Here is a 25739-nt window from a genome sequence, read left to right on the forward strand (position 1 = left end):
TTGACTTACAGTAATAGTTACCTAATGTTAGAAGAATTAAAACCACTTCTAACTCCTGGGTAACTATAGTACTGACACCCACCAATCCCCCACAGGATTCCACCCACCCAACCCCCCACCCTGACCACCCAACCCCCCACCCCTCCTGGAATAGTCAGTACATTGGTAAATTTAAGAAAAAAAATCAAAATCTTGCTGAACATTTAGTGTCCTTGCGCTCAAAAGTTCAGCTTAGCTTTTGAAGCCTCATTGAATGCCTGTCAATGAATGCAATTGTAGCAGAAACTCCCAATAGTGATTCATTCATTCTGGGGTAGTGGTCAGTTTTGTAAGCAGGGTCTGCTTCTGTCATGATGTTTTTGAAACTAATAAACAATCCAATTTCAATGATTGCAATTTGCACATAAAATCCTGTGATATTTTGCATCGTTTACGTGGACAGCAGAGGAATTGCACCAGGAAAGCCAAAGCACTCGAGTGGAGGCTCCAGGTCAAATTGTTTTAATTTAGTCAGGGAGACGTATGGAGTAATAAGGTACACACAGTATCAATTTGTTAAAGACAAATCATATTTGACTAACCTGATTGAGTTGATGGCATAGGTCAGAGGCTGGAAATTCTGCAGCGAATTACTCACCTCCCGATCCCCCAAAGACTATCCACCATCTACAAGGCTCAAGTCAGGAGTATGATGGAAAACTCTCCAATTGCCTGGATGACTGCAGCTCCAACAACACTCAAGAAGCTTGGCATCATCCAGAACAAAGCAGCCTGCTTGACTGACACCCACTGCCTTAAACATTGACTGCCTCCACCATTGACACACAGTGTACTATCTACAGTGTGCATTGCAGAAACTCACCAAGGCTTTTTCGACAGTGCCTTCTAAATTTGCAGCCTTTACTATCTAGAAGGACAAGGGTAGCAGATAAATGGGAACATCATGACCTGGAAAGTTCCCCTCCAAGCCACACACCATCCTGACTAGGAACTATATTGCCATTCCTTCACTGTCGCTGGGTCAAAATCCTGGAACTCCCTTCCTAACAGCACTGTGGTTGTACCTATACCACATGGGCCTGCAGCGGTTCAAGAAGGCAGCTCACCACCACCTTCTCAATGGGAAATTAGGGATGGACAATAAATGCTGGCCTAGCCAGCGACACCCAAATCCCATAAAACAATTTTAGAAATGTTCTTTAATGAAGTAACCAAGAGGCCTAATGAAGATATTACAATAGATGTTGTATGCATGGACTTATTTGGAAAATAGAGGAAAATAGCATTAAAGGAGCAGTGATACATTGGGTTTATAACTGGCTAAGGGATAGGAAGCAGAGAATCATGGTGAATGAATATTTTCCCTGACTGAAGAGAAGTATTCATTGGGGTCTCTCAGGGGTCAGTATTAGGACCATTGCTTTTCTTGATAAATATAAAAGATCTTGCTACATATATAAGTGTTGAATTTATTAAAAAAGTTGTTTCTTTAAGGTTAGAAGGGTAAGGGATTTCGTTTGGCGGGTGTGTGCCAGAGGTGGCTGTGTGCCCGCCGAACTGTCAGCAGCCTATTATGCCCATTAAAAAAGCAATTAACCTTGTTAAGAATGCTGCCCGTCTGACCTTAAGGTTGGCAGGCGGGCAAAGAGCCCAAGCAACCTTCACATTTTTCACTAAGCCTCATCCACGGGCTGGATGAGGTTTCCTGAAGGTTTTATAAAATAATTAAATAAATTTTGCAAACTTCACAAACGTGTCCCAGCTCATGTGACACTGTCACATGAGGGGACATGTTTAAATAATTTTTTACTTTATTTATTGAAAATTTTATGATCTACTTAATCTCCCTGAGGCAGCTCTGTGCCTCAGGGAGATTGCTTCACCCTTTCGCGTGCATCGCAGGCCCCGGCTCCCCCTCCTCCCCCTGCCTGCACAGGTAGCGCTGACTGCTACCAGCCGCTCATTACGCAGGGTGGGCCTTAATTGGCCTGCCCGTCTAAAATGGTGGCACACAGCCGATCGCGGGCAGCAATCGGCTCCGCGCCTACCCCTGCCCAACTCCGCCCAGCCCGCCCACCATAGGAACAATTCTCCCCACAGTATTCAAAATTATGATGGGCGTTGTTAGAGTAAATAAGGAGCAATTGTTTCCTCTGCCAAATGGGTCATTAACTAAACGTTATAGATTTAAAATAATTGGCAAAAGGTCTAGTGGGGAAAATGAGGAGAAATGTTTCCACATGGAGGGTTGTAAAGATCTGAAAGGATGGTGGAATCAAATTCCATCAGAATTTTCAAAAGGACATGTACTTGAAGAAGATTTATTTGCAGGGTTAAAAGAAAGAAGTGGAGTGCGAGACTAAGTAGGACAGCACTTTTTCAGAGCTGGGACAAGCAGGAGGGGGCCCAATGTCATCCTTCTGTGCTGTAAGATTCTGCAAACAGGAAGGGCACCAGACAAAAGACTGCAAACAGGCCAAGTGCTGCAACCTGTGTGGCGAGGCAAGTCACCTCTACAGGACCTGCCCCAAACGCTGCCGTACTTACGCACAGGCAGCCAAAGCCGACCAGGGGGAAGCAGAAGAAAGGTTTCGTGTCACTCCAACCACCAAGGCCCCCAGGGAGCCCAACGGGACAAAGGAGGACACAGAGAGAGACAAGGTGGAGAAAGAGATTGAGGCAACAGAGAGCCAATCAACAGCACTACCCCCTGAACCTTCCAGTCCTCAGGACAGCGAATCAATGGAGGAGGAGGCAGCAGTGGAAAAGCAGCAGGGGGAGTGGCGGACGGTGAAGAACAAGAAAAGTAAGAGGGAGCGAAGAAGAAGCAAAGGCGTTTCCCAGAGAAGCGGCAAGAGGCGTCTCCCATCCGACACGGATGACAAGGGCAGCAGCTCTTCGGATGAGGAAGTGCCAGAGCGGCACCGACAGAAGAGGCGGCAAAGCTCCAGGGCGTTGGAGGACGAGACACCCGAGCTCCAGAAAATTGGAGACAACAAGGAGCCCAGCGCACCCCAACTTTGCCTGCAACCTGAGGAGGCCAGTGCACCACAGCCCCTGGAATCTGGGAGCAGTGAGGCAATCATCGCACCCCAGCTCCAGGAAGCCGGGAACAGCAACCCCCCAGAGGGGGTGAGTTTTGGAGAAGCTTCTCCAGCAAAGGTCATCTCAAAACCCGCTCTCTACGTGAACCTCCAGATGCCACTGGAGCAGAACACGGCCAAGGAGATCTACCTCAGCCCATCCAAAGTGAAGGAATTTGAGCTCACTACGGGTATGAAGGAGCAGACTAAAGGTCTGGGACTCTCAGAGACAGTGGGTTTGGTAGGAGAATAAATGCTTTAAAATGGGTTTAAAGATTGTATCCATAAATGTGCGTAGCATTAAATCTACTACGCGATGTGTTGCGACCTTGGACTACCTAGCCAAGGTCAAAGCTGACCTGTTGTTTCTGCAGGAGTGTGCGATACCGCACCTCAGCTCCTACAGGCAATGGTCACGATGGTGGTCCCACGGGCCATCGATCTGGTCGGGCGGAAACGACTCTCGTTCCTCCGGCCTGGGTATTCTGCTGCGGGGAGGCAACTTCACCGTCTCCGAGGTCAAGGAGGTGGTGGGCGGGCGACTCCTCGTAGCAGACGTAATGTACAAGAACGCTCCACTCCGGTTAATTAACGTGTATGGCCCGGCACAAGGGGCTGAGCGGCTGGAGGTTTTTCAGCAGCTCCCACTGCTGCTGGCGACCTCCAGGCCGGTCATTCTGGGCGGGGACTTCAACTGCATCATCGATGCGGCTGGACGATCCGGCAGGGCCGGAAGCAGATTGGACGCTACGTCCAGATCCCTGATGGAAACAGTTAAGGATGCCAAGCTGCACGACGTCTTCAGCAACCCTGCAGACGGAGCGCAGCGTAGATACACCTGGTCGCGGCCAGACGGGTCCATTCGTTCCAGGATAGACTTCCTGTTTGTGTCCCGTGCATTCACAGTCAGATCCACCGACGTCAAGCCGGTGTTCTTCTCTGACCACTGCCTCCTACTGGCGGACTGCCACTTGGAGGAAGACCTGAGGGTGGGCAGGGGGGCATGGAAGCTAAATGTGCAACTGCTGACCCCAGAGAACATTGAGGAGCTCAAGAGGGATTACAAAGGTTGGAGAACCGTGAAACCCCTCTTTGAGTCCCTGACACACTGGTGGGAAGTGATCAAGGGAAGCATCAAGAGGTTTTTCATCCGCAAAGGCACCCAGAAAGCTAGAAAGGAACAGAGGGAAATGTCCCGACTCCAGGAAAAGATGCAGAATCTGCTCCGGCTGCAGTCGATGGGGGTCGATGTCAAGGAGGAACTCCAAGAGGTGAAGGGCCAGCAAGCCTCGCACTTTGCCTCGGAGGCCTCCAAGATCATCTTCCGTTCCAGAGTCCGCTCCGTGGAGCAGGATGAGACGTGCTCACGTTTCTTCTTCCAAAAGGTACACAGAGAGCGCTCTGTGATCAGCAGCCTGAAGGAAGAAGACGGCTCAGTAAAGTCATCACGGTCCGACATTCTGAGGATCAGCAAATCCTTTTATGCCGGACTGTATGACGTGAAGCCCACGGACAGCACGGCCTCCCAGTCCTTCCTGTCCTCTATCACGGAGGTCTTAGACCACAGTACGCGGGAGAGCCTAGACAAACCGCTAACTCCTGACGAACTGACTAAGGCCCTCGAGTCCTTCGAGAAGAGTAAAACCCCCGGAAGCGACGGCCTGCCGGCGGAGTTGTATTCGGCTCTGTGGGACTTGATCGGCCCAGACCTGCTAGAAGTGTACGAGAGTATGCTCCTGGCCGGCAGCATGTCAGAATCCATGAGGAAAGGCATCATCACCCTCATCTACAAGCACAAGGGGGAAAGGGAGGAAATTAGAAATTGGCGACCCATTTCACTGTTGAATGTGGACTATAAGATTCTGTCCAAGGTCATCGCCAACCGGGTCAAATCCGCTCTGGAATTGGTGATTCACCCTGACCAGACCTGCTCTGTGCCAGGCAGGAAGATCTCTGACAGCCTGGCGCTGCTCAGGGATACGATTGCCTATGTACAGGACAGGGGTGTGGATACCTGCCTCATCAGCTTGGATCAGGAGAAGGCCTTTGACAGAATATCGCACACCTACATGGGGGATGTGCTCTCCAAAATGGGCTTTGGGGAGGGAATTCGAAATTGGATCCAACTGCTCTACACTAACATCAGTAGCGCAGTCTCAATCAATGGGTGGGAAACAGATAGCTTTCCGATCAAATCTGGAGTCAGGCAGGGCTGTCCTCTCTCGCCTGTCCTTTTCGTGTGTTGCATAGAACCCTTTGCCGAGTCCATCAGGAAGGATCCGGGCATAAGAGGAGTGACGATCCCAGGCAGTGGAGGCACTCAGGTAAAAGCCTCCCTGTACATGGACGACGTCGCCGTTTTCTGCTCGGATCCGCTGTCGGCGCGCAGACTGATGCACGTCTGCGACCAGTTCGAACTGGCCTCGGGAGCCAAGGTAAATCGTGGGAAGAGCGAGGCCATGTTCTTTGGGAACTGGGCTGACCGATCCTTTGTCCCCTTCACTGTCAGGGCTGACGGCCTGAAGGTGCTGGGGATATGGTTCGGAGGGAGCGGGGCATGCGTTAGAAACTGGAAGGAGCGAGTGGCTATGGTGAAAAGGAAACTGGGCATGTGGGAGCGACGCTCCCTCTCCATTGCGGGTAAGAACCTGGTCATCAGGTGTGAGGTACTCTCGCTGTTGCTGTACGTGGCGCAGGTCTGGCCCATTCCACACTCCTGCGCGATGGCGATCACTCGAGCCATCTTCCGCTTTATCTGGAGGTCGAAAATGGATCGTGTCTGCAGGGACGCGATGTACAAGCCTCTAGATAAAGGGGGAAAAAACGTGCCCAACATCGCCCTCATACTGATGGCCACCTTTGTGTGTGGCTGCATCAAGCGGTGCGTAGACCCTCAGTACGCAAACACCAAGTGTCACTACGTGCTGAGGTTCTACCTGTCCCCGGTGTTGCGAAGGATGGGTCTGGCCACGCTGCCGCGGAACGCTCCAAGTAGTTGGACCGTGCCGTACCACCTGTCCCTGGTGGAAAAATTTATGCAGAAAAACACCTTTGACCACAAGTCCATCAGGCAGTGGTCAGCACGTAACGTCCTAGAGGCCCTGAGGGAAAAGGAGAGGGTGGACCCTGTGGGATGGTTCCCCGAGCAGACTGTCAAAGTCATTTGGCAGAATGCCTCATCGCCAGAACTTTCCAACAAGCACCAAGACGTAGCTTGGCTGGTGGTGAGAAAGGCCCTCCCCGTCAGATCCTTCCTACACGCCAGGAGTCTCACCCCCTCTGCACGTTGCCCTCGAGGTGGCTGTGGTGGGGAAGAGACCGTTGTTCACCTCCTTGTGGATTGTGCCTTTGCAAAGAAAGTCTGGAGAGAGATGCAGTGGTTGCTGTCGAGGTTCATCCCGAGCAGTTCTGTGACACAGGACTCTGTGCTCTACGGGCTGTTCCCAGGGACACACACCGAGACAAACATCAACTGCAGCTGGAGGATCATCAACTCGGTGAAAGACGCGCTTTGGTCTGCCCGAAACTTGTTGGTCTTCCAGCACAAAGAGTTGTCCCCGACCGATTGTTGCGGACTGGCACAATCCAAAGTCCAGGACTACGTGCTGAGGGACGCACTAAAGCTTGGGGCAGCTGCCGCAAAGGCGCAATGGGGAAGGGTCGCTGTCTAAGACCTTTCTACCACAGCGCACCGAGAGACTGGGAACTGTTTAGAGCCCCTCGGGCTGTACAGATCAAAATGAAAGGCTGTAAATGATTGTAATATTGTTTGTACTGATGCACCTGGTGATACATTTTGTAAAAGTTTAACCTGGATTGTACCCTTGTAATGCTGTTTTTGAAATGGTTTTGAATGTGATTGAAGATTTTTTATGAATAAAGTATATTTTTACAAAAAAAAAAAGATTCTATGATTGCTTGAAAATGAGTCTTTGCGTGGGTAATTTCTTGAAGGGAAATGCATTTGTTGATTGGCATGAGCATCCTCCCCTGAATCTGATCCCTTACCCTTCTAAGCTTGAAGAGACAACTATTTTTATAAATTCAACACTGCTCCAAAGTTGAGAACAATCAGCTCCTTGGTCGATTTTACAGCTTAAATACCTCTAAAAGGAGGGATTCAGTCAATTGTGTTGCTGATTAAGAAAATCTTTCAGCTGGATAATTAGTGATGTAAGCAATACACAAGCAATTTGGCAATGTACTCCACAATTGTCAAAGTAAATGTTCTAAGGGTTGCACAATAATTCTGGCCTAACTTGTTCTGGTTTGAGTTCTGTTCATTGCTTTGCATAACAATGTTATGTTATGTTATACATTGTGCAAGCACATTCCCACATCAATCCTTTTGCTTCCACTCACCTTATTCGAGTAATGCTATTACAATTAATTATTTAAGTGTTCAACAAATGAGCAAAAATTACGCATATTTTAGTCCTGGTTGTCAAGGAAAGAAGCAGTTCACTGCTGAACATGATCTGAATAATTAGTTCGAGTTTGCATGTGATCCACTTCTAGATTTGTATCGGCTGAGCTCAGAGCGAGTTTAGTACAGGGATCGGTGCACGTCGGGGAAGGTGGTATAAAAAAAATTGCTTATGCTGGAAACTCTTAGCAATTGCAAATAGTGTTAATCCAAAATAGTGGTCTTAATCCAAAATATTGCAACTAGTAAATATTAACACTCAAATAAATGACAACATTTTCAATGCTGCAGTCATCAGTACATCCGGCTTCTTTAGTGTTACTTGACTGTGCAAATCATAGTTATCGCATTGATATCAGGACAAATAAGCACACCCTTTCCTGTGTGGAAATCATCTCCATGTGTAACAAAGCATGGAATAATTGGGCATTTTCCTACTCCATACTTACACTGTGCTTCCTCTGTGTGTCTACTAATTTCCTTTCTTTAAATCTGTTTACCCTATGTGCCACCCTAGGATCAGTATCATGGGATGAGATTGTCTGTGGTACAAAACATTCATGACTGAAGTGCTTCTCCTAACATGGCAGTTTATTCTTGGGAGGGAGCTGCTTTTGTTTGCACCTCTGGGGCTTGTGCCTGAATAGCTTAATGTTCCTTCTATGGGACCCTTGAAGATTGAACGTGTGGCATGTGAGGAATAGTAGTCTCAGGCAGCCTGATTCCAGGCATTGTCATTCCTGGATCTGTGCTCCGAGTACTCAGTGGCAGCTAGCAGATCCTGAAAACAGTATGAGATAGCATCCTGTAGCCCACTCCCAGGGCTGAACATAATGGAGGTGTAGATGGCTTGCCCCACCACCCCGCCACACCACCCCACCCCAAACGCCCAGAATGCGAAGTCTGTGTGGAACCAACCTGCTCCACACCAGCGCAGCCATAAAGCTCTAACAAGCCTACTTGACCTTGATTGCATATTTAAATATGGCAAGCGGGCTGCTGTATCATGGGGTTGAGTTCGGGGTGGAAAGTAGTGGGGTGGATGTCCGTCCTATTTTACATGCCTCCCGCCAAAAACATGTCTGGCGGGGGCACGTAAAATGCAGCCCCCAGGGTCTGGTACCTGTACATATGGAACAGTCTAATCAGTAACCTACTCTCACCATTGCTCATCCTGTGTTTCCAATGAGGAGAAGGCAATAACTGGTCACTGATTTCTTCTTTGGTGGAGGATGACACCTCTTAGAAACCTGTGGGATGACACCCAAGCGCGCTACAATCAATGCAGTATGACCACGAACAAGATGTGCCTCAACAGACCTGCAGATGCACGTCGGTATGCACCTGCCATGGTATCCAGAATGATCATGGTTTGCTGCAGACTGCACAACATTGTGCGGCAGCAAGGTTTGGACAATCAGAAGGAACAGAAACCTGCTGCGTGAGGAGGAAGGTGATGAGGGCCTTGCATCCCCACAGTTGTGTACACCTCATTGCCCTGAATTCCAGAGAAGCCCCTGATTATTGTGAGGTTTGCTTAGGTTCTACCAGTGGACCTGTCTCACAACCACATGCAACAGCCACTTTCTCCCAAACTCCCCCACCCCAACATGCAAACAACCGACTACTTATTTCATTAGTTTTAAAGGATGGAAAGTGTTGATTTTTCAGAATGAAGGGTGTCCTGGTACACAAATCACAGGAAGTTAACATGCAGTACAGCAAGCAATTAGGTGAGCAAATGTTTTGTTACCCTTTATTACAAAGGGATTAGAGTATAAGAGTGAGGAACTCTTACTGCAATTCTATAGAGCCTTGGCGAGACAATACCTGGACATTGCTTTAAAATGAGGTACATGGAATTGGTGCATGGATGGATATGGGCGTGAGGAAGTATGAGGAGTGATATCATATCATGACAAGGCAGATTGGGGGTTGTTGCATGTAGGTAAATGTATCACTTTTCTCACCTTTCCTGACTTGGTTAGGTCATTAAAGTGCTTCTTGCTTTGTATTCAGGAGTGCAGCACTGCATTTCTGCTGATGACCTCCTTAGAAACATCCAACTACTGCTTCTTGGTTTCCAATAAACGTTTCTTCCTCCCATTCCTGGGGAATTGTATCGCCCTCCTACCCCTCACAGCCCAGAGCAGAACACCCAGAGACGTATCTTTGAAATGGGGTGCAACCTTTGCACATCTCACTTCCGTCCTCATCCACCTCCTCTCTTCTCTTGAACTCTAACACCTTCAAACTGCATCTTTGGATTGTCCCTTTAAATACTGGGTAGCATCATGTGGATCCTCATCATGACTGCTGCTACTCATTGGACCCCAAACCCAGAACTGGAATGATAATGGGGTGGCTACATTTATAAGCAATGTACAGATGTGCTTAAGATATTCCAGGTTTCTAAGTGATATTTGACCTCCCAACCATCCTAAACCCCCGCTCTCAGCCCCGGATAAGATTTTGTCATTATGTTTGCAAATAGTTAGTAGATGGTGTCAGGAAGATATAATAATCCTCATAATGTTATTGGAATTTATTGTAAAATAGTGGTATCTGTGTCTATATATGTCTGCGTGTGTGTGTGTGTGTGTGTGTGTGTGAGAGACTTAATTGGATTAAAGGAGGCTGGTCTAAAGGCTTTGACGTGGTAGAAGATGACCTAGGTTTGAAATGTTAAGTAGGTAAACATATTTGTCAAGGGAACATTTGTATTTTTAAATAAACCAGGCTAGATTGTTTTCAAAAGAGGGAGTAAAATGTGCCGCCTAGCCAGGTGAAGTTTAGAAACAATATGTTTATTTTTCCCAAAGATTACTGGTAAAACTTAGTACTACGAGAGATTTTTATTATCAGAAAGGAAAAGCCCAAAGACATAATGAACCAATGGGAATTTGTATTCGAAGGGGAAAATATGTATAAAGGAGTGAAGGCTATGTGTAAGGGTAGGCATTTTAGGATTTAACAAGTGTGAAAAGCCTTCAGCATCTACACCTAAAGTCACTGTCTGCAAAGAACTGAAGTTAAGGAAACTCACTTTGAATTGGATTGTCAGGGTATCATGTTTCTTTGCCTGGGTCTTTTGAAATCTATGTGCCTTGATGAAAGTGTAACTTGGGGCAGAATTTTGCCCTTGATGGGCAGGCGGGTCCGACCGACTCGGCGGCGGGTGGGCAGCTGATCCCCGCCGCTGAAACAGGCCCCGCCGCCATTTTGAGTGGGCGGGCCAATTAAGGCTGCCCAGTGTGTCGCCCGACGGGAAGCGCTATGCCAACTGCGTGCGAAAGAGCGCACACCTGCCTGAGGCAAAGTGCTGCCTCAGGGAGATCGCTGAAAGGCAGTGAAACTTTAAAAATAGAAAAATAAAAAAAATCATTAACATGTCCCCCTCATGTGAAAATGTCACACAAGATGGGACATGTTAATGCAATACACAAAAACTTTATAACAATTTTTTAATTCCGATATCAAACCTCATCCCGCCACTGGATGAGGTTTGTAAAAAATTCACTTACCTGCCTGCCCGTTGGGCCCATGCACCGAGCTGAAGTTCACATGGGCCCCTCAAAATCCTTGTTGATTGGAGAGTTAATGGCTGACCGAAATATTGCAATGCCGCACGCTGACATCGGGATGCTCGCACGACATTTTAAGTGCTTGTGTGCAGACTCTGCCACCTGCACGCCAGCTGGAAGATTCTGCCCTTGGAGTCAGATTAAGTAGCGGATTTAGAAGTTTGTGTAGTAGTAATTTGTAGACATATGCATGTCATTTCCCTTATTAATAAATGTTTAATCTAGTTTTACAAATACCTATAAGACTTGGTGTTCTTGTTACTCCTGAATTCATGACATGCATCTCAAAATTTATACAAATTGCAAAACAAGTTATGACAGTCATTTCAAGTTTCCCTTTGGGATTTGAACAACTCAGCATTTACCATCGGCTGTGCCATAACAGCTGGTAGTTTATTGGTTAAATAAATAACAGAGGATCAGAAGTAAATACAGCTTTGCCATAAATCTACAGTTTGAAATTGAACTTGAACTGACAAAAGCCAACTCACTCACACTGTCCAATATTGGTATCAGATTTGCATTGGCTGCACCAGAAAGGTAACTAAACACTGCACCAGCTTCAATTGCTAGAGGTCTGTCAGCACCAGTAGTTGCTTAACAATTGTGTGAAAGTAGAATTACCAAAATCAGTGCAGAGACAATAAGACAGATATGTAGCTGGATGATTCAGAAACAGCAAGAATAAACTTGCAGTTGTGACATGCAAGCATTCAGCAGATTTTCACCGCAGTATTCTCAGGTAGAATAGCTTGTGAAATAACTTGCCCTTTATTGGTGGTCATGTGGTTCACAATAGTGCACTTCGGGGACTGAGAGATGTACGCCTGAAATTTTGTTGGTGGTTTCTTCTCAATCAACCATCTAACTTCAATGGAAGATAAACCAAAATCCCAGATAGACTGCGTAAACTGGGCTTCTGCCAAAATCAGAATGAGCCCTGGGGAAATTTGTGGGTATAACCAGGGAAGGGAAAGGGGAGTGGCACTAGGTGAATTGCTCCTTCAGTGTTATGACTTGGCAGATTATGTGTGCCAAGCAGATCGAATCCATGAGGGGAGCTCAATCCTGCTATCACAACGGTTTTGCAATTTGTATTTATTTCGAGATGCGCGCCCTGAATTCAATAGTAACAAGTCCAGCAAGACTTTAGAGATCTTTTTCAGAAAACTAAATTAAACATTTATTAACAAAAGAAAATATTTCAAATACATTCATAGGTCTATAAATTACTACTACTCCTAAAACCCCTAATTAATCTGGCTTCCAGTTACACCCCCATTAAGACAACAGTAAAAAAATAAATAGGTTTTAAATAGATCCAGGCAAGTCACCACAATACCTTGGATGGTAGAATTCAAAGTGGCTTTTCCCAACTTCGGTTTATGTAGACAGCAGCCTTAATGCACAAATACTGGAGGCTTTTCACACTTCTGGCAGATTTTTCAATGCCTTCCCTAACACACAGCCTCATTCACCTTTATACATGGTTCTCCCTTTTAATGTAAGTCCCATTGTTCCCATATATCTTTGGAACTTTACTTTTCTCATGATATATATCTTTTCATGGTGCTAATATTATCAGTAACCTTTGGGAAAAATAAACACACTGCTTGGCCTAGCTTCTCTGTCTAGGTGTAAACATTCTACCATCTCTTTGAAATTCAAACTACCCTGATTTATCTAAAAATGCAAATTCTCTTCACCTCACATGCTAAGACTTCAGCCATTTTTACATATTTAGCATTTCAAACCTAGGTTCTTTTGATGGATCAAAGCCTCCAGACCAGCTGTCTCCAACTCAATCAAATCCCCCCCACACACAAACAGAGAAACTATCCAAACCCCACTATTAACCTACTTTTACACCAAATCACAATAACATCAGGAGAATTATAATACTTTCGTGACAACAGACTCAATGGGCCAAATGGTTTCCTTCTGTACTCTATGGCCAGAATATGATGCTTGTCGGGCAGGCACGTGCCCAACCTGACTGAGTGTAAAATGGCACGCAATGATGTCGGGCGAGCATCCCGAGGGTTGGCGGGCAGGCGAAAAGGCGGAGCCACCTTTACACTTATTAGGAAGCCTCATCCACGGGCGGGATGAGGTTTCCGACAGCTATTAAAAATTAAAGAAAAATTGAAACATTTCATTAATAACATGTCCCTGCTCATGCAACAGTCACAACAGGGGACATGTTTTGTAACACTTCAAAAATCTTTATTTTTAATGTTTTAAACTCTTCACCTCCCTGAGGCAGCTCTGTGCCTTAATTGGCCCGCCAGTGTGAAATCGCGGCCCAGCCCCAATCGTGGGCGGCGGTCGGCTTCCCGATCGTCCTGCCGAGCCCGGCCGATGAGGGAAAAATCCTCCCCTAATGATTCTATGATACTGCAAATGCTTCTAGTGCTGAAGATCATGCTAATAAAGTTAGACGAATTGGTGGAGGGAGGCTCGTTTTGGAACATAAACACTGGCATGGATCAATTGAGCTGAAGTTCTATGCAATTCTAAGTAATTCTATATAATTTAGAATTAGACTTTTGGTAGCTGTTAAATTAGCAGCAGTACAAAATCAGCCTGCTGAGAGGATTAAAGTCTAACCAGGGGGAACTCTAATTCCCTTCACCTTGCAGAAACAAGGCAGATTAAGATTGAACAGCTCTATTTGCATTCCCATTCTCACCTGCAGGAGTTTTAAATTGCAGTCTTTGTTGGTGGCTGAGGTGCCCACCTGATTAAACTGGAGCCTCAATAATACATAGTAATCATGGTCCTGTGATTTAGGTAGGATCCCGATGGCATTTTAACCAAGGAAAGACAGAGACTGTGGCTGCTTGGTTGGCATTCTGGCCATCTTCGGGTTATTAAACTTCTTGTACCATTGGTCTGCAATCCTGAGGGTGAGGGAGGCGATATTCATTGTCGCTGCCACCTCCTTTCACGTGGCATAAGGCGTACCTTTTGAGCCTCTTTTGATGGGAATCCAGCAGTCTCTCTCCTGCTCTGTCCTTTGCTGAAACTCATCCACATGGGGGGTCCATCTCTTATTGAAATTGTGTGCTCTTTTTCGGTTTAGAATCCTTTCTTTGCTTTGATCCCCTCTGCAACTCACCCAGTGGAAGGCATTCTCACAAAGTGGTCCCAAATGGCACACAAATATCCAGCCCAGTTGCCTGACAATCAGCTTACCGAGTCGAGAATTTTGCTATTTACCTGCTGCTCCACCAGCCTGCTGTTGTAACTAAACTTTGCTTTATTTCACTCTCATTTCCAAGCGCTCCTCCTGTTTTACGCAGCATTTGCAATACAGAAGTGCCAATGGATATTGAACAGAGCTGACCCAAATGATGTCGGCACTCCAGAGCATCACCACTGTTATGATCCTTGAACAGACCCCCAAGTTTTTTGGTACGACCTAGTTAGGGACCAAGAACTTATGGTTTAAAGTAGACAAAGTTTGCTATTGACTCACAGAATCACACAGTGCAGAAGAGGCCCTTCGGCCCATCGAGTCTGCACTGACACGTGAGAAACACCTGACCTACCTACCTAATCCCATTTATCAGCACCTGGCCCATAGCCTTGAATGTTATGACGAGTTCATCAGGGTGTGAGGCAACCCGCCTCCACCACTCGCCCAGGCAGCGCATTCCAAACCGTCACCACCCTCTGGGTAAAAAAGTTTTTCCTCACATCCCCCCTAAAGCTCCTGCCCCTCACCTTGAACTTGTGTCCCCTCATGACTGAACCTTCAACTAAGGGGAACAGCTGCTCCCTATCCACCCTGCTCATGCCCCTCATAATCTCGTACACCTCGATCAGGTTGCCCCTCAGTCTTCTCTGCTCCAACAAAAACAACCCAAGTCTATCCAGCCTCACTTCATAACTTAAATGTTTCAGCCCAGGCAACATCCTGGTGAACCTCCTCTGCACCCCCTCCAGTGCAATCACATCCTTCCTGTAATGTGGTGACCAGAACTGCACACAGTACACCAGCTGTGGCCTCACCAAGGTTCTATACAACTCCAACATGACCTCCCTACTTTTGTAGTACTCTTGCTAAGAGAATAAAGCCACAAGATTCAACAGGTTTTGAACAAGTAAAAATAAACTTTACAAGGTCAGAAAGATAAAAACAAAATTACAATATCTAACTTATACTCTAGCATTCAGGATTAAGATGAGGTGCATGTGAATTAACAGGCAAATTGTGGTTGAACAAACCACATTGTTCAATAAGTGGCAGATGCGATCAAGGCAGATCCCATGGATTTCCCAGCAACCCATCCAGACTTCAGTAAACACTGGGCAGGATATTGCGCTCGTCGGGCAGGCGCTTGCGCGCACTCGAGCGACATTTCGGTCGGCCAAGTGGCCTTTGGATTTTTTGCGAAACCTCATCCACGGGGCGGGATGAGGTTTCAATCAGCGGCTGAAAGAAAATAAATGTTTTTCAAACTAATCTCTAACATGTCCCTGCCCATGCGACAGGGTCACATGAGGGGACATGTTATTAACATTTTTAAATTCTTTATTTTCAAAATTCCTCCGCTCCCTGAGGCAGCTCTGTGTCCCAGGGTGCTTTTACTGCAGGCACTCCCACGCATGCGCCAATTTCTGCACTCCTCCTGCCCCCCACCCCGGCAGTGCTGAGCGCGGCAGTGGGTGTTTCACGCAGGCTGGCCGTTAATTGGCCACCCGGCGCGTAATCGCAGTTGGAGCCCGATTGTGGGTGGCGGGCGGCTTCCCGACCGCTCCCGGGTCCACTCGCTGAGCCCGCCCGATGACCGGAAAATCCTGGCCACTGTGCATAAACCAATCGCGTTGAAGCTCAAGGTGAAATTTTCCCTGAATTGCACTTTGAACTAGGTATTTATAACAACAGACTTCTCCTGAGTCTGAACTACACACAGTTCTAACAGCACTCAAGAAGCTGGACACCATTCAGGACAAAGCAGCCCACTTGACTGGCACCTCATCCATCACCTTCAACATTCACTTTCTCCACCACCGGTGCACAGTGGCAGCAGTGTGAACCATCTACAAAATGCATTGCAGCAACTCACCATGGCTCCTTCGACAGCACCTCCCAAACCCGCAACCTCTACCACCTAGAAAGACAGGGGCAGCAGATACATGGGAACACCACAAGCAGCAAGTTCCCCTCCAAGCCATGCACCACCCTGACTTAGAACTATATCGCCGTTCCTTCACTGTCGCTGGGTCAAAACCTTGGAACTCATTCCCTAACAGCACTGTGGGTGCTCCTACGCTATATGGGCTGCAGCAGTTCAAGAAGGTGGCTCACCACCACCTTCTCAAGGGTAGTTAGAGATGGGCAATTAATGTTGGACTAGCCAGAGACGCCCACATCCCATGAAAGAATAATAAAAACGATGCAAGTGCCAGCTCGAGGGCATAAATCCAATGTAATTGGAATATTTGACTACAGGTCTTTATCTTCTTGTTTCTAGAATTACTTTGCCACTGCCACTGTGGAACAAACCTGGTGCTGCAAACTCTTGTTTCACGCTTTGTCCTGACAGGCTCTTCTGGTGACCAGCAGCATTCTTACCATGTAGCTAAGTAGTTTGTTTAATGGGTCTTAGAAGCACTATAAACATCAGTCTGGCATTTAGACAACATGATCGCTTCTTTAGATGTCAGCGTCGCTACGGTAGTTGTCAGGGCCCACAGCTGTTTGGTGTACAGTGTATCAGTGATACACGTGGCACTGGCAGAGTGCCTATGGAATTCTAGGTTGATGACAAGGGATCCCTTGGGGAATTGAAGAAGTTGCACTCCATTTTGCTACAATGATTTGAAAGTTACACCCCTCTTCATAAAACATTAACCAAAGTTACCTGGTTCTCAAATTTCCAATAATATTGTTGCACTGAGATGGACACCCAGAACTGGGAGGATGCCAGTCCCTGCTTGCTAGAATAGCACCTGGCTGCAATGTGACCAATCATCCAAGTGCTTTTTTTAAAATTTCACCAGAAGTGGCAGATATCGAGCAGACTGATTTTTCAGTCATTTATTTTCCTTTTTTGGGGCTTTTCTTTCTAGGAGCTTTAACTTTAGAGCAAAATCTCTTTTAAAATCCCAATTATACAAAAGATCATTAAACTTAATTAAACTTATGATAATGCTGCATAAAAACCGCTTTGTACCACACCACACTGCACCATTGTACAATTAAATCAGCTACTGATCAAAGGGCATGCCTTTAGGAACTATGCAAAGTCATGCATTAACACACTTTTGTTAATACCTCGAAGCACATTCAACCTAAAGTGACTAATATGAGGGCCAAGGCTTAGAAATTAGATTGCAGCCGAAAACAGGCAGCTGGTGGGAAAGGTGTTCCCAAGGTGAAAGGGACCACATAACATTGGTTCTTACAGTTTGTTTGCTTGACTCAGGCATGGAACCAGCATTACTCATTGGCTAAAAACAAAAAGCTAAAAGCTACTGCGGATGCTGGAAATCCAAAACAAAATAAAAACAGAATTACCTGGAAAAACTCAGCAAGTCTGGCAGCATCGGCAGAGAAGAAATCAGTCAACGTTTCGAGCCCTCATGGCCCTTCAGCAGAACTGAAGCATAGTTTCAACAAGGGAGAAATATAAATTGGTTTAAGGTGGGTGGGGGGGAAGAGACACATTGAGGGTGTGGTGTGAGCAGATAATCAAAAGATGTCAGAGACAAAAGGGTCAAAGAGGTGTTGAAGGTGGTGGTCTTTGTCTGAGAAAAGTGCTAATTAAGAATGCAAGACAGGATATTCAAAGTACAGCTCTAGTGGGGGTGGGGTGGAAAGACTAAAGGTTTTAGTTTTAGATTTAAAAATAATGGAAATAGGTGGGGAAAGAAGAATCTATATAAATTATTGAAAAAAAAGGCGGGTGGGGGGGGGAGAAAAGAAACGGGGTGGGGATGGGGGGAGGGGGAGTTTAAGATCTAAAGTTGTTGAATTCAATATTCAGCCCAGAAGGCTGTAAAGTGCCTAGTCGGAAGATGAGGTGCTGTTCCTCCAGTTTGCGTTGGGCTTCACTGGAACAATGCAGCAAGCCAAGGACAGACATGTGGGCAAGAGAACAGGGTGGAGTGTTAAAATGGCAAGCGACAGGGAGGTTTGGGTCTTTCTTGCGGACAGACCGCAGGTGTTCCGCAAAACGGTCGCCCAGTTTGCGTTTGGTCTCTCCAATGTAGAGGAGACCGCATTGGGAGCAACGAATGCAGTAGACTAAGTTAGGGGAAATGCAAGTGAAATGCTGCTTCACTTGAAAGGAGTGTTTGGGCCCTTGGACGGTGAGGAGAGAGGAAGTGAAGGGGCATGTGTTGCATCTTCTGCGTGGGCATGGGGAGGTGCCATAAGTGGGGGTTGAGGAGTAGGGGGTGATGGAGGAGTGGACCAGGGTGTCCCGGAGGGAACGATCCCTACGGAATGCCGTCAAGGGGGGTGACGGGAAGATGTGTTTGGTGGTGGCATCATGCTGGAGTTGGCGGAAATGGTGGAGGATGATCCTTTGAATGCGGAGGCTGGTGGGGTGATAAGTGAGGACAAGGGGGACCCTATCATGTTTCTGGGAAGGAGGAGAAGGCGTGAGGGAGGATGCGCGGGATATGGGCCGGACACGGTTGAGGGCCCTGTCAACGACCATGGATGGAAAACCTCGGTTAAGGAAGAAGGAGGACATGTCCGAGGAGCTGTTTTTGAAGGTAGCGTCATCAGAACAGATGCGACGGAGGCGAAGGAACTGAGAGAATGGGATGGAGTCTTTACAGGAAGCGGGGTGTGAGGAGCTGTAGTCGAGGTAGCTGTGGGAGTCGGTAGGCTTGTAATGGATATTGGTGGACAGTCTATCATCAGAAATTGAGACAGAGAGGTCAAGGAAGGGAAGAGAAGTGTCAGAGATGGACCATGTGAAGATGATGGAGGGGTGGAGATTGGAAGCAAAATTAATAAATTTTTCCAGGTCGCGACGAGAGCATGAAGCAGCACCGAAGTAATCATCGATGTACCGGAGAAAGAGTTGTGGGAGGGGGCCGGAGTAGGACTGGAACAAGGAATGTTCCACATACCCCATAAAGAGACAGGCATAGCTGGGGCCCATGCGGGTACCCATAGCCACACCTTTTATTTGGAGGAAGTGAGAGGAGTTAAAGGAGAAATTGTTCAGTGTGAGAACAAGTTCAGCCAGACGGAGGAGAGTAGTGGTGGATGGGGATTGTTGGGGCCTCTGTTCAAGGAAGAAGCTAAGGGCCCTCAGACCATCCTGGTGGGGGATGGAGGTGTAGAGGGATTGGACATCCATGGTGAAGAGGAAGCGGTTGGGGCCAGGGAACTGGAAATTGTTGATGTGACGTAAGGTGTCAGAGGAATCACGGATGTAGGTGGGAAGGGACTGGACAAGGGGAGAGAGAAGGGAGTCAAGATAACGAGAAATGAGTTCCGTGGGGCAGGAACAGGCTGACACGATCGGTCTGCCAGGACAGTTCTGTTTGTGGATTTTGGGTAGGAGGTAGAAGCGGGCCGTCCGAGGTTGGGCGACTATCAAGTTGGAAGCTGTGGGAGGAAGATCTCCATTGGCTCCCTGCCTGTTTGGTGGGGGGAATGAGGAAGTGCTGGTTGGATAGGATTGATTCTGCATAAAGGCAGCTAGCACCTCTTGAAGAGGTTTGCGCTTTGGCTGCAGACTTCAGGAAAATTTCACAAATTGAATAATGGCTGGATGTGGCCCTGAGGGCTCTCAGGTTCCCTGATGCATCATTGAAAAGAAAAAGCATTCATTTAGCACCTTTCATGACCACAAAATGTCAGAAATCACTTTACAACAAATGAAGTACTTTTGAAGGATAGTTACCTATTGTAATGTAAGAAACACAGCAGTCAATTTGCATGCAGCAAGCTCCCAAAAGCTGCAGTGTGACAATGACCAGGTCATCTGTTTTTGTGATGTTGATTGAGGGATACATTTCAGCCAACGCATCAGGGATAACTCCCCTTCTCTTTTTCAAAATAGTATCAAGGGACCTTTCAAATCCACCAGAGAGGGCAGATGGGCCTCAGTTTAACATCACATCTGAAAGATAGGACCTCAGTATTGCATTGGAGTATCAGCCTTAATGTTTGTGGTCATGTCCTGGAATGGGACTTGATCTCACAACCTTCTGACTCCAAGGAAAGAGTGCTACCAGGTGAGGCACAGTTAACATTAAAGGCCCTGATCCAGACAGTGGACAGAAGGAATGAGATTTCCCCCTCGAGGCAACATCTCACTGCTGGTGGGGAAAGTTCACTGGCGAGGCTATTTCCAGGAGCTTAGTTCCCTGAGCATGGCTGTAATATAGAAAATAGTCCAATGACCTCATCAGAGTTGTTAAGTAAGAATATTGCCTTCTTACTCTCTCCTCACAACTGCAAAACCTTAATCGTCATTGCTCACAATACTCCCCTCCCCCATTCCCATTACTCACCTGCAACCATCACACATCATTTCACTTCCTTACCCTCCTTCCCTCACACACTTCCACTTCTTACTTTCACTGCTATTGCAACCCGTATATGCCTATAGATCTCACACCTTGCACACTACAGACAAACTATTTGACTATGACAGGCACAGCCTCTAAATACCTCAGAACAATATCACTAACATACTTCTTTCTTGCAATGGATGGTCACACCCACCTTGTGACAATTAGATGCGACCAAAACAGGCTGAGTCCATGGTCACACCTGATCCTCTGTGAAACAAGATGTGCCGGGCATCACGTGCAGGGGGAGAGTCATTGTTGTGGCGAGTAACATTGTGGGAGGGGATGTGGTGTAGGGCTTCTTCACACCTTAAGCTTTTACTCCCTTTCTTACTTTGATCTCACAGTCTGCATGACAACCCAAAACGAAAAGACAGTAAAAACTGGGAAATAAGAATACTGGTCCAATCTGGCCTTGTACACCTTAAAATAGCAAAAACTGGGAAACAAGAGCACTGGTTCAAACTGTTTTTTTTTTCCTTTTGGAAACTGCAGTTGTTTTCACCAGTCACTTTAGTCTCTGCTCTCCCTTCACACTAAAATGTAACCTCTGTCTTTCATTATGACATGCAAAGAGGCTTTTTAATACAACTGGTGCCCCACTATTGTGGATGGTGTATTCCAACATGGAATGAGTGTGCACATGCTTACCACAATGGATTCTAAGGTGGCAGATTTGGGCCTTTGATCATGCACGGTGAGATCAAGTTTTTAGGCCTAATTTTCTAAATGTACGCTCCCAGTCAAAAGTCCCATCATTTAGGAATATTTATAGCAAGTTCCAAGTATTGATTGATTTAACATGCTAAGAGAATATAGGGGGGAAAAAAAACAACTTTGGAGAGCCTTTCCTCAGGATGTGTTGGAGAGACTCCATGAAAATATGAATTGTACAGTCCGTAGAAAGAATGTGTCAAAGAGGCCAAGTGGTCTTTTCTTGTCCCCTGCCTTCCCATGTTCCGATTTCACAACTTCTGTTCTCTGTGTTACCTTGAAATTGCTAAAGCACTTTGTTTGTCATCCTTCTGTTCAGAGTGTCTCTGGGAAAAGGCTATGGAATACAAGGATCTTTTGGCGCTTTCATGGTTACATATCATCTGAGGACACAGCAGCTAATGCTATTGTATTTCTTTTTGTACAGCCCTGCAGCTACTGCTGTGATATCCTTGGCCTTTGGCCAATATATACTGGAGCCAATTTTTATGCCATGTGGAGTCCCGGAAATTGCCATCAAGATGGTCACCACCATTGGAATCAGTAAGTTTCCTTGCATTGTGTTTCGTGAAGCTATAATTTTTACCCATTCTTCAGTTACATAATTTTAATATATACCAAAGGGGGAATTTTACTGCATTCTACTGTGGACTAAAATAGCACGGAAAATAGTTGTACAATGTCCCAAGAAGCAATAAATTTAAATTGTCTGATTTTCATCTCCGTAACACCTGATCTGTCATACTAACTGGACAGTTAAAGATCAGTTGTGAAACATTGGGCTAAATTTTCATCCCAAGGCAGAGGTGGGTATAGAAGGCATGCGTGCTGGCAGGTTTCTCGCTACCTGCCACCATGTCAGCCTGCTGTTATGTTCCTGCCTCTGGCCTATTTGCTGGGAAGTGGCTTCTGGGCAAGGGGTGATGTGGAGGCGCTCCAAGTTCAACAACAATGGCCGAAATTGTGTTCTCTTCTCAACGGTTATCTGATTAGGCCAATTAAAATCTCAGTAGAGGGCACTGTTCGCACACCGCCTGGATCTTCCAGGCGCTGGACAGGCCCTGCCGCCCCCCATGTGGCTGAAACCCATAGGTAAAATGGTGCTGGGCACCTGGTGTCAGGCTGGGGTGTGGGTGTGGGAGCTGTCCAGAGGTGCACCATACAAAGCAGCCTAACATGGATCCTCAAAGCACAACCACAGCTACAGGTCATCCTGTGGAGGGGTTTCCCATCTGCAATAACGGCCTGTCAGCAGAGGTAACAGGATATTTTTATCGATTCATAAGTCCTCTTGAGGTGCTCTCATGGTCCCCGTGACAGTATCCACCTCTCCTGGTGGGGTTGCCATGTGCCCTAGAGCCTTGGGCGCTTCCATTGGTCTTCCTGGCTGCCGGCCTCCTTGAAAATCTCTTCCAGGGCCCCACCATGGCCACTTCCAGGTTCCCGACCCAGAATTCAGCCTGGCCTTGGGATTGGGACCTTGGAACTAAAATTCAGTCCATTGTTGTTGATCTTGGGTCATATTGACACTTTTGGTTATGACAGGGCTGGACTTCTGAAGCTCCAAGTGGAAGCAGCTAGAGGCTTCATTAACCAATTTAAAAAAAGCAGGAAAGGCACTTTACTGTTTTCAGATATAAAGGGAATAATGTTAATCTGACCTGCCCAGTAGGAACAGGTAAATAGGGATCAGCCTCCCATTTTACCCCTTTCCAGTTGAACTCAATGAAGAGTAATGAGTGGGCTGTATAACAAGTGCCCAGCCCAAATCTTCCCTGTTGCTGCTGGGTGGATTAGGTCAAAATTAAACCCTGAGCACCAAACAAAACAATGTAACTGGGCAATAAAGAGACCACAGCTGCAGTGATTGTTGGGAGAACCTTTAACAGGCCTGCAGGTGTTATGGATATATATTTCATGCTTTTAAAGGCCTTTCTTGTATTTTTATTTTGCCTTTCTCCACTTGCCAGGTAGGCTTTCATGAGTCTTTGTGTTTTCATGTGATTGCTATCCTATTTGTTTGCCCTGAGCTCCCATTATTGGGATCAATAGTTTGGCAATCTGTGTTGTGTTTAGAGGAAGTGGAGGATCTACAGAAGGATGCCAGGCAGTTTAGGACGTTCAAAAGGTGCTCTGGGCTTTTTTACCAACACCCACATCTCTGCACCTACAGAGGCACTGTACCTCAATTTATCAGGTTTGTGCTAGTGCAGGAGAAGAACATAATGAAAAGGAGCAGGAGTAGACCAATTAGCCCCTGGGGCCTACTCTGCAATTTAATAAGATCATGCCTGATCTTCAACTCTACTTTTGTGCTTGATTCCCAGAACCCTTGATTCTCTTAGAGCCCAAGGCCGGAATCATCCTAGATTCGCACAAAGTGCGGTAATGGGCGTGAAAACAGATGTTTTATCCGCTGGTCGCAATGGTGTGTTTTCACACCATATCATCCCATTTCCAGCGCATCCCGCCTCATTAATAATGCTTCCACAGGAAACACTCCAGATTGCTGGTGGGCGGGTTCGAATTTTCGCCTTGACTGCAGCGCTTTCTCTCTCTGGACACCATATTTAAAGTACAACAGAGTGCAGCCTACTTCATGTCTACAGACCAGGACTGCTCCAGGCGACAGATGGCCCCGAAAGCAAAGAAGATGGCAGCCCCCAAATTTACTGAAGCCCCTTTGGGCCACCTGTGCAAGCAGCCTCCCACCCACACAGAGCCTTCATTTATCACACTCATCTCACTGTCCCATGCATTTTCAATGCTGCCTGCTGGGGTTATCTTTCAGTTGTCCATCTCAGCTGACCTGCATCTCCGCCCACCCATTGATCACACTGCCATTCAGCAGCTATGCCCATCCAACATGAGGCTCCGCTCACTTTCTATCTCGACAACCGTGGTAGTAGTGAAGTATACTGTTAGCTCCCCCATCCTTTACCCTCCCCCAGTCACCCATGTCCTTTGCCCATCGCTGTTGACCCCCCTCCCCAGCATCACCTTCCACCTCCCCACTTTCACCTACGAACCTGAACCCTTGTCTTTCCAGGATGTCCAGGTGAACTTATACATTCCCTACCTTCCTGAGAATCCCACTCCCATCCATATTGACCTCCTCCTTCCCAGGCTCAGAGTCCATGTCTGCCTCCGAGTCCCTGCCAACCACCCTTGCCATCCCTTCTGCTGCTACCAATGCACCCTCACCCTCCCACCCTTCCGGCTCCCTCTGCCCCCTCTCATCCTCTCCTAGCACACCCACCCTCAGTTCACTTCCAAGCAGGCAGTCATTCTCTCCATCAAGCCTTCTCTTGCACATTCACCTGGACATCCACCTCCGCACCCACTTACCCCCTCCTCCACCCTTACTCTATCCTCCACCCTTACTCCATCCTCCTTACAGACACCTTCGCACCCCCCCCCGAACATATTCACCCTTCGAAGTCCTTCCCCCCTCCGAACTCCCACCCTTACATCTTCCTCCATCCTTACACCTACTTCCCCACTTGCTGCATTCTCCCCATTAACTCCTCCTCCCCATACTCCCTCCTCCTCTCCCAAACTCACCTCCCAACACCTTTATCCCCCACTACCAACCTCACCCCGACACCTTTGTCATTCCCTCCCAACCTCATCTCCCTGACACCTTTGTTACCCCCCTTCTGACCTCAATCCTGCCCCCCCCAACCCCCCGACAACTTTGTCCCTGTCCCTCCTAACCTCACCACCCCCGATACCTTCATCTCCCCCTTCTCAACCTCACCCACCCTGGCACACCTTCCTCTCCCAGTCAAACCTAGACCTTCCTCTTCCACCCGGCCCCGGTACACCTTCCTCTCCCACTCACAACTGGACCTTCCCCTTCCCACTCCTTGCCGATCATCCATAGCAGCTCGTGGCTAAGACCGTGATGTTCTGAAGCAGACTGGAAGCATCAGCAGAGACCTCCCAGCTTCCGTGAGCTGCTTCATGATGGAGCCATGTCCATGAGAATCCACCCGGTATGTGATGTATGTGTTCCTCCAGGGTCTGGTAGCTGTAGGGCTCCAGCATCTCCTGCTCCTCGGATGTCTGCGATCTGAGCAAGGCCCCAAGGGTAAGTCCCGACTTCTGCATGTCACACTTGTCCGGGTGGTTTCTGGGTCTGCTTGTTTTCCCGCCAGTGAAACTAATTTCTGCCCCAGATGCGGAAATGCCCCCGCCCCACCCACCATGACGCCCAACTCCAACGGGGCTGGAAAATTCCAGTCCGAAAACCTATTGGTCTCAGCCTTCCATGCGGGCTAGAGAATCCCAAAGATTCACAAGTCTCCGTGTGAAGGATTTCTCTTCATTGCTATCCTATGCAGGTGACCTTTTATCCTGAGACAATGCTCCCTAGTT

The 25739-nt window shown here is 47.2% G+C and overlaps 1 protein-coding gene across 2 annotated transcripts in view; it reads left to right on the forward strand.

The window, feature by feature from the left end:
- The window catches only part of slc7a11 (solute carrier family 7 member 11), a 209194-nt gene that overhangs the window by 30263 nt on the left and 153192 nt on the right, over positions 1–25739 (forward strand). For both annotated transcript variants that reach the window (XM_078538653.1, XM_078538643.1), the window contains exon 3: positions 21787–21902. In XM_078538653.1, coding sequence (XP_078394779.1) covers positions 21787–21902 — 116 coding nt within the window. The remainder of the gene's footprint in view (positions 1–21786; positions 21903–25739) is intronic.

Source organism: Cetorhinus maximus, chromosome 1, assembly GCF_964194155.1.
Source record: "Cetorhinus maximus chromosome 1, sCetMax3.hap1.1, whole genome shotgun sequence".
NCBI classification, from domain to species: domain Eukaryota; kingdom Metazoa; phylum Chordata; class Chondrichthyes; order Lamniformes; family Cetorhinidae; genus Cetorhinus; species Cetorhinus maximus.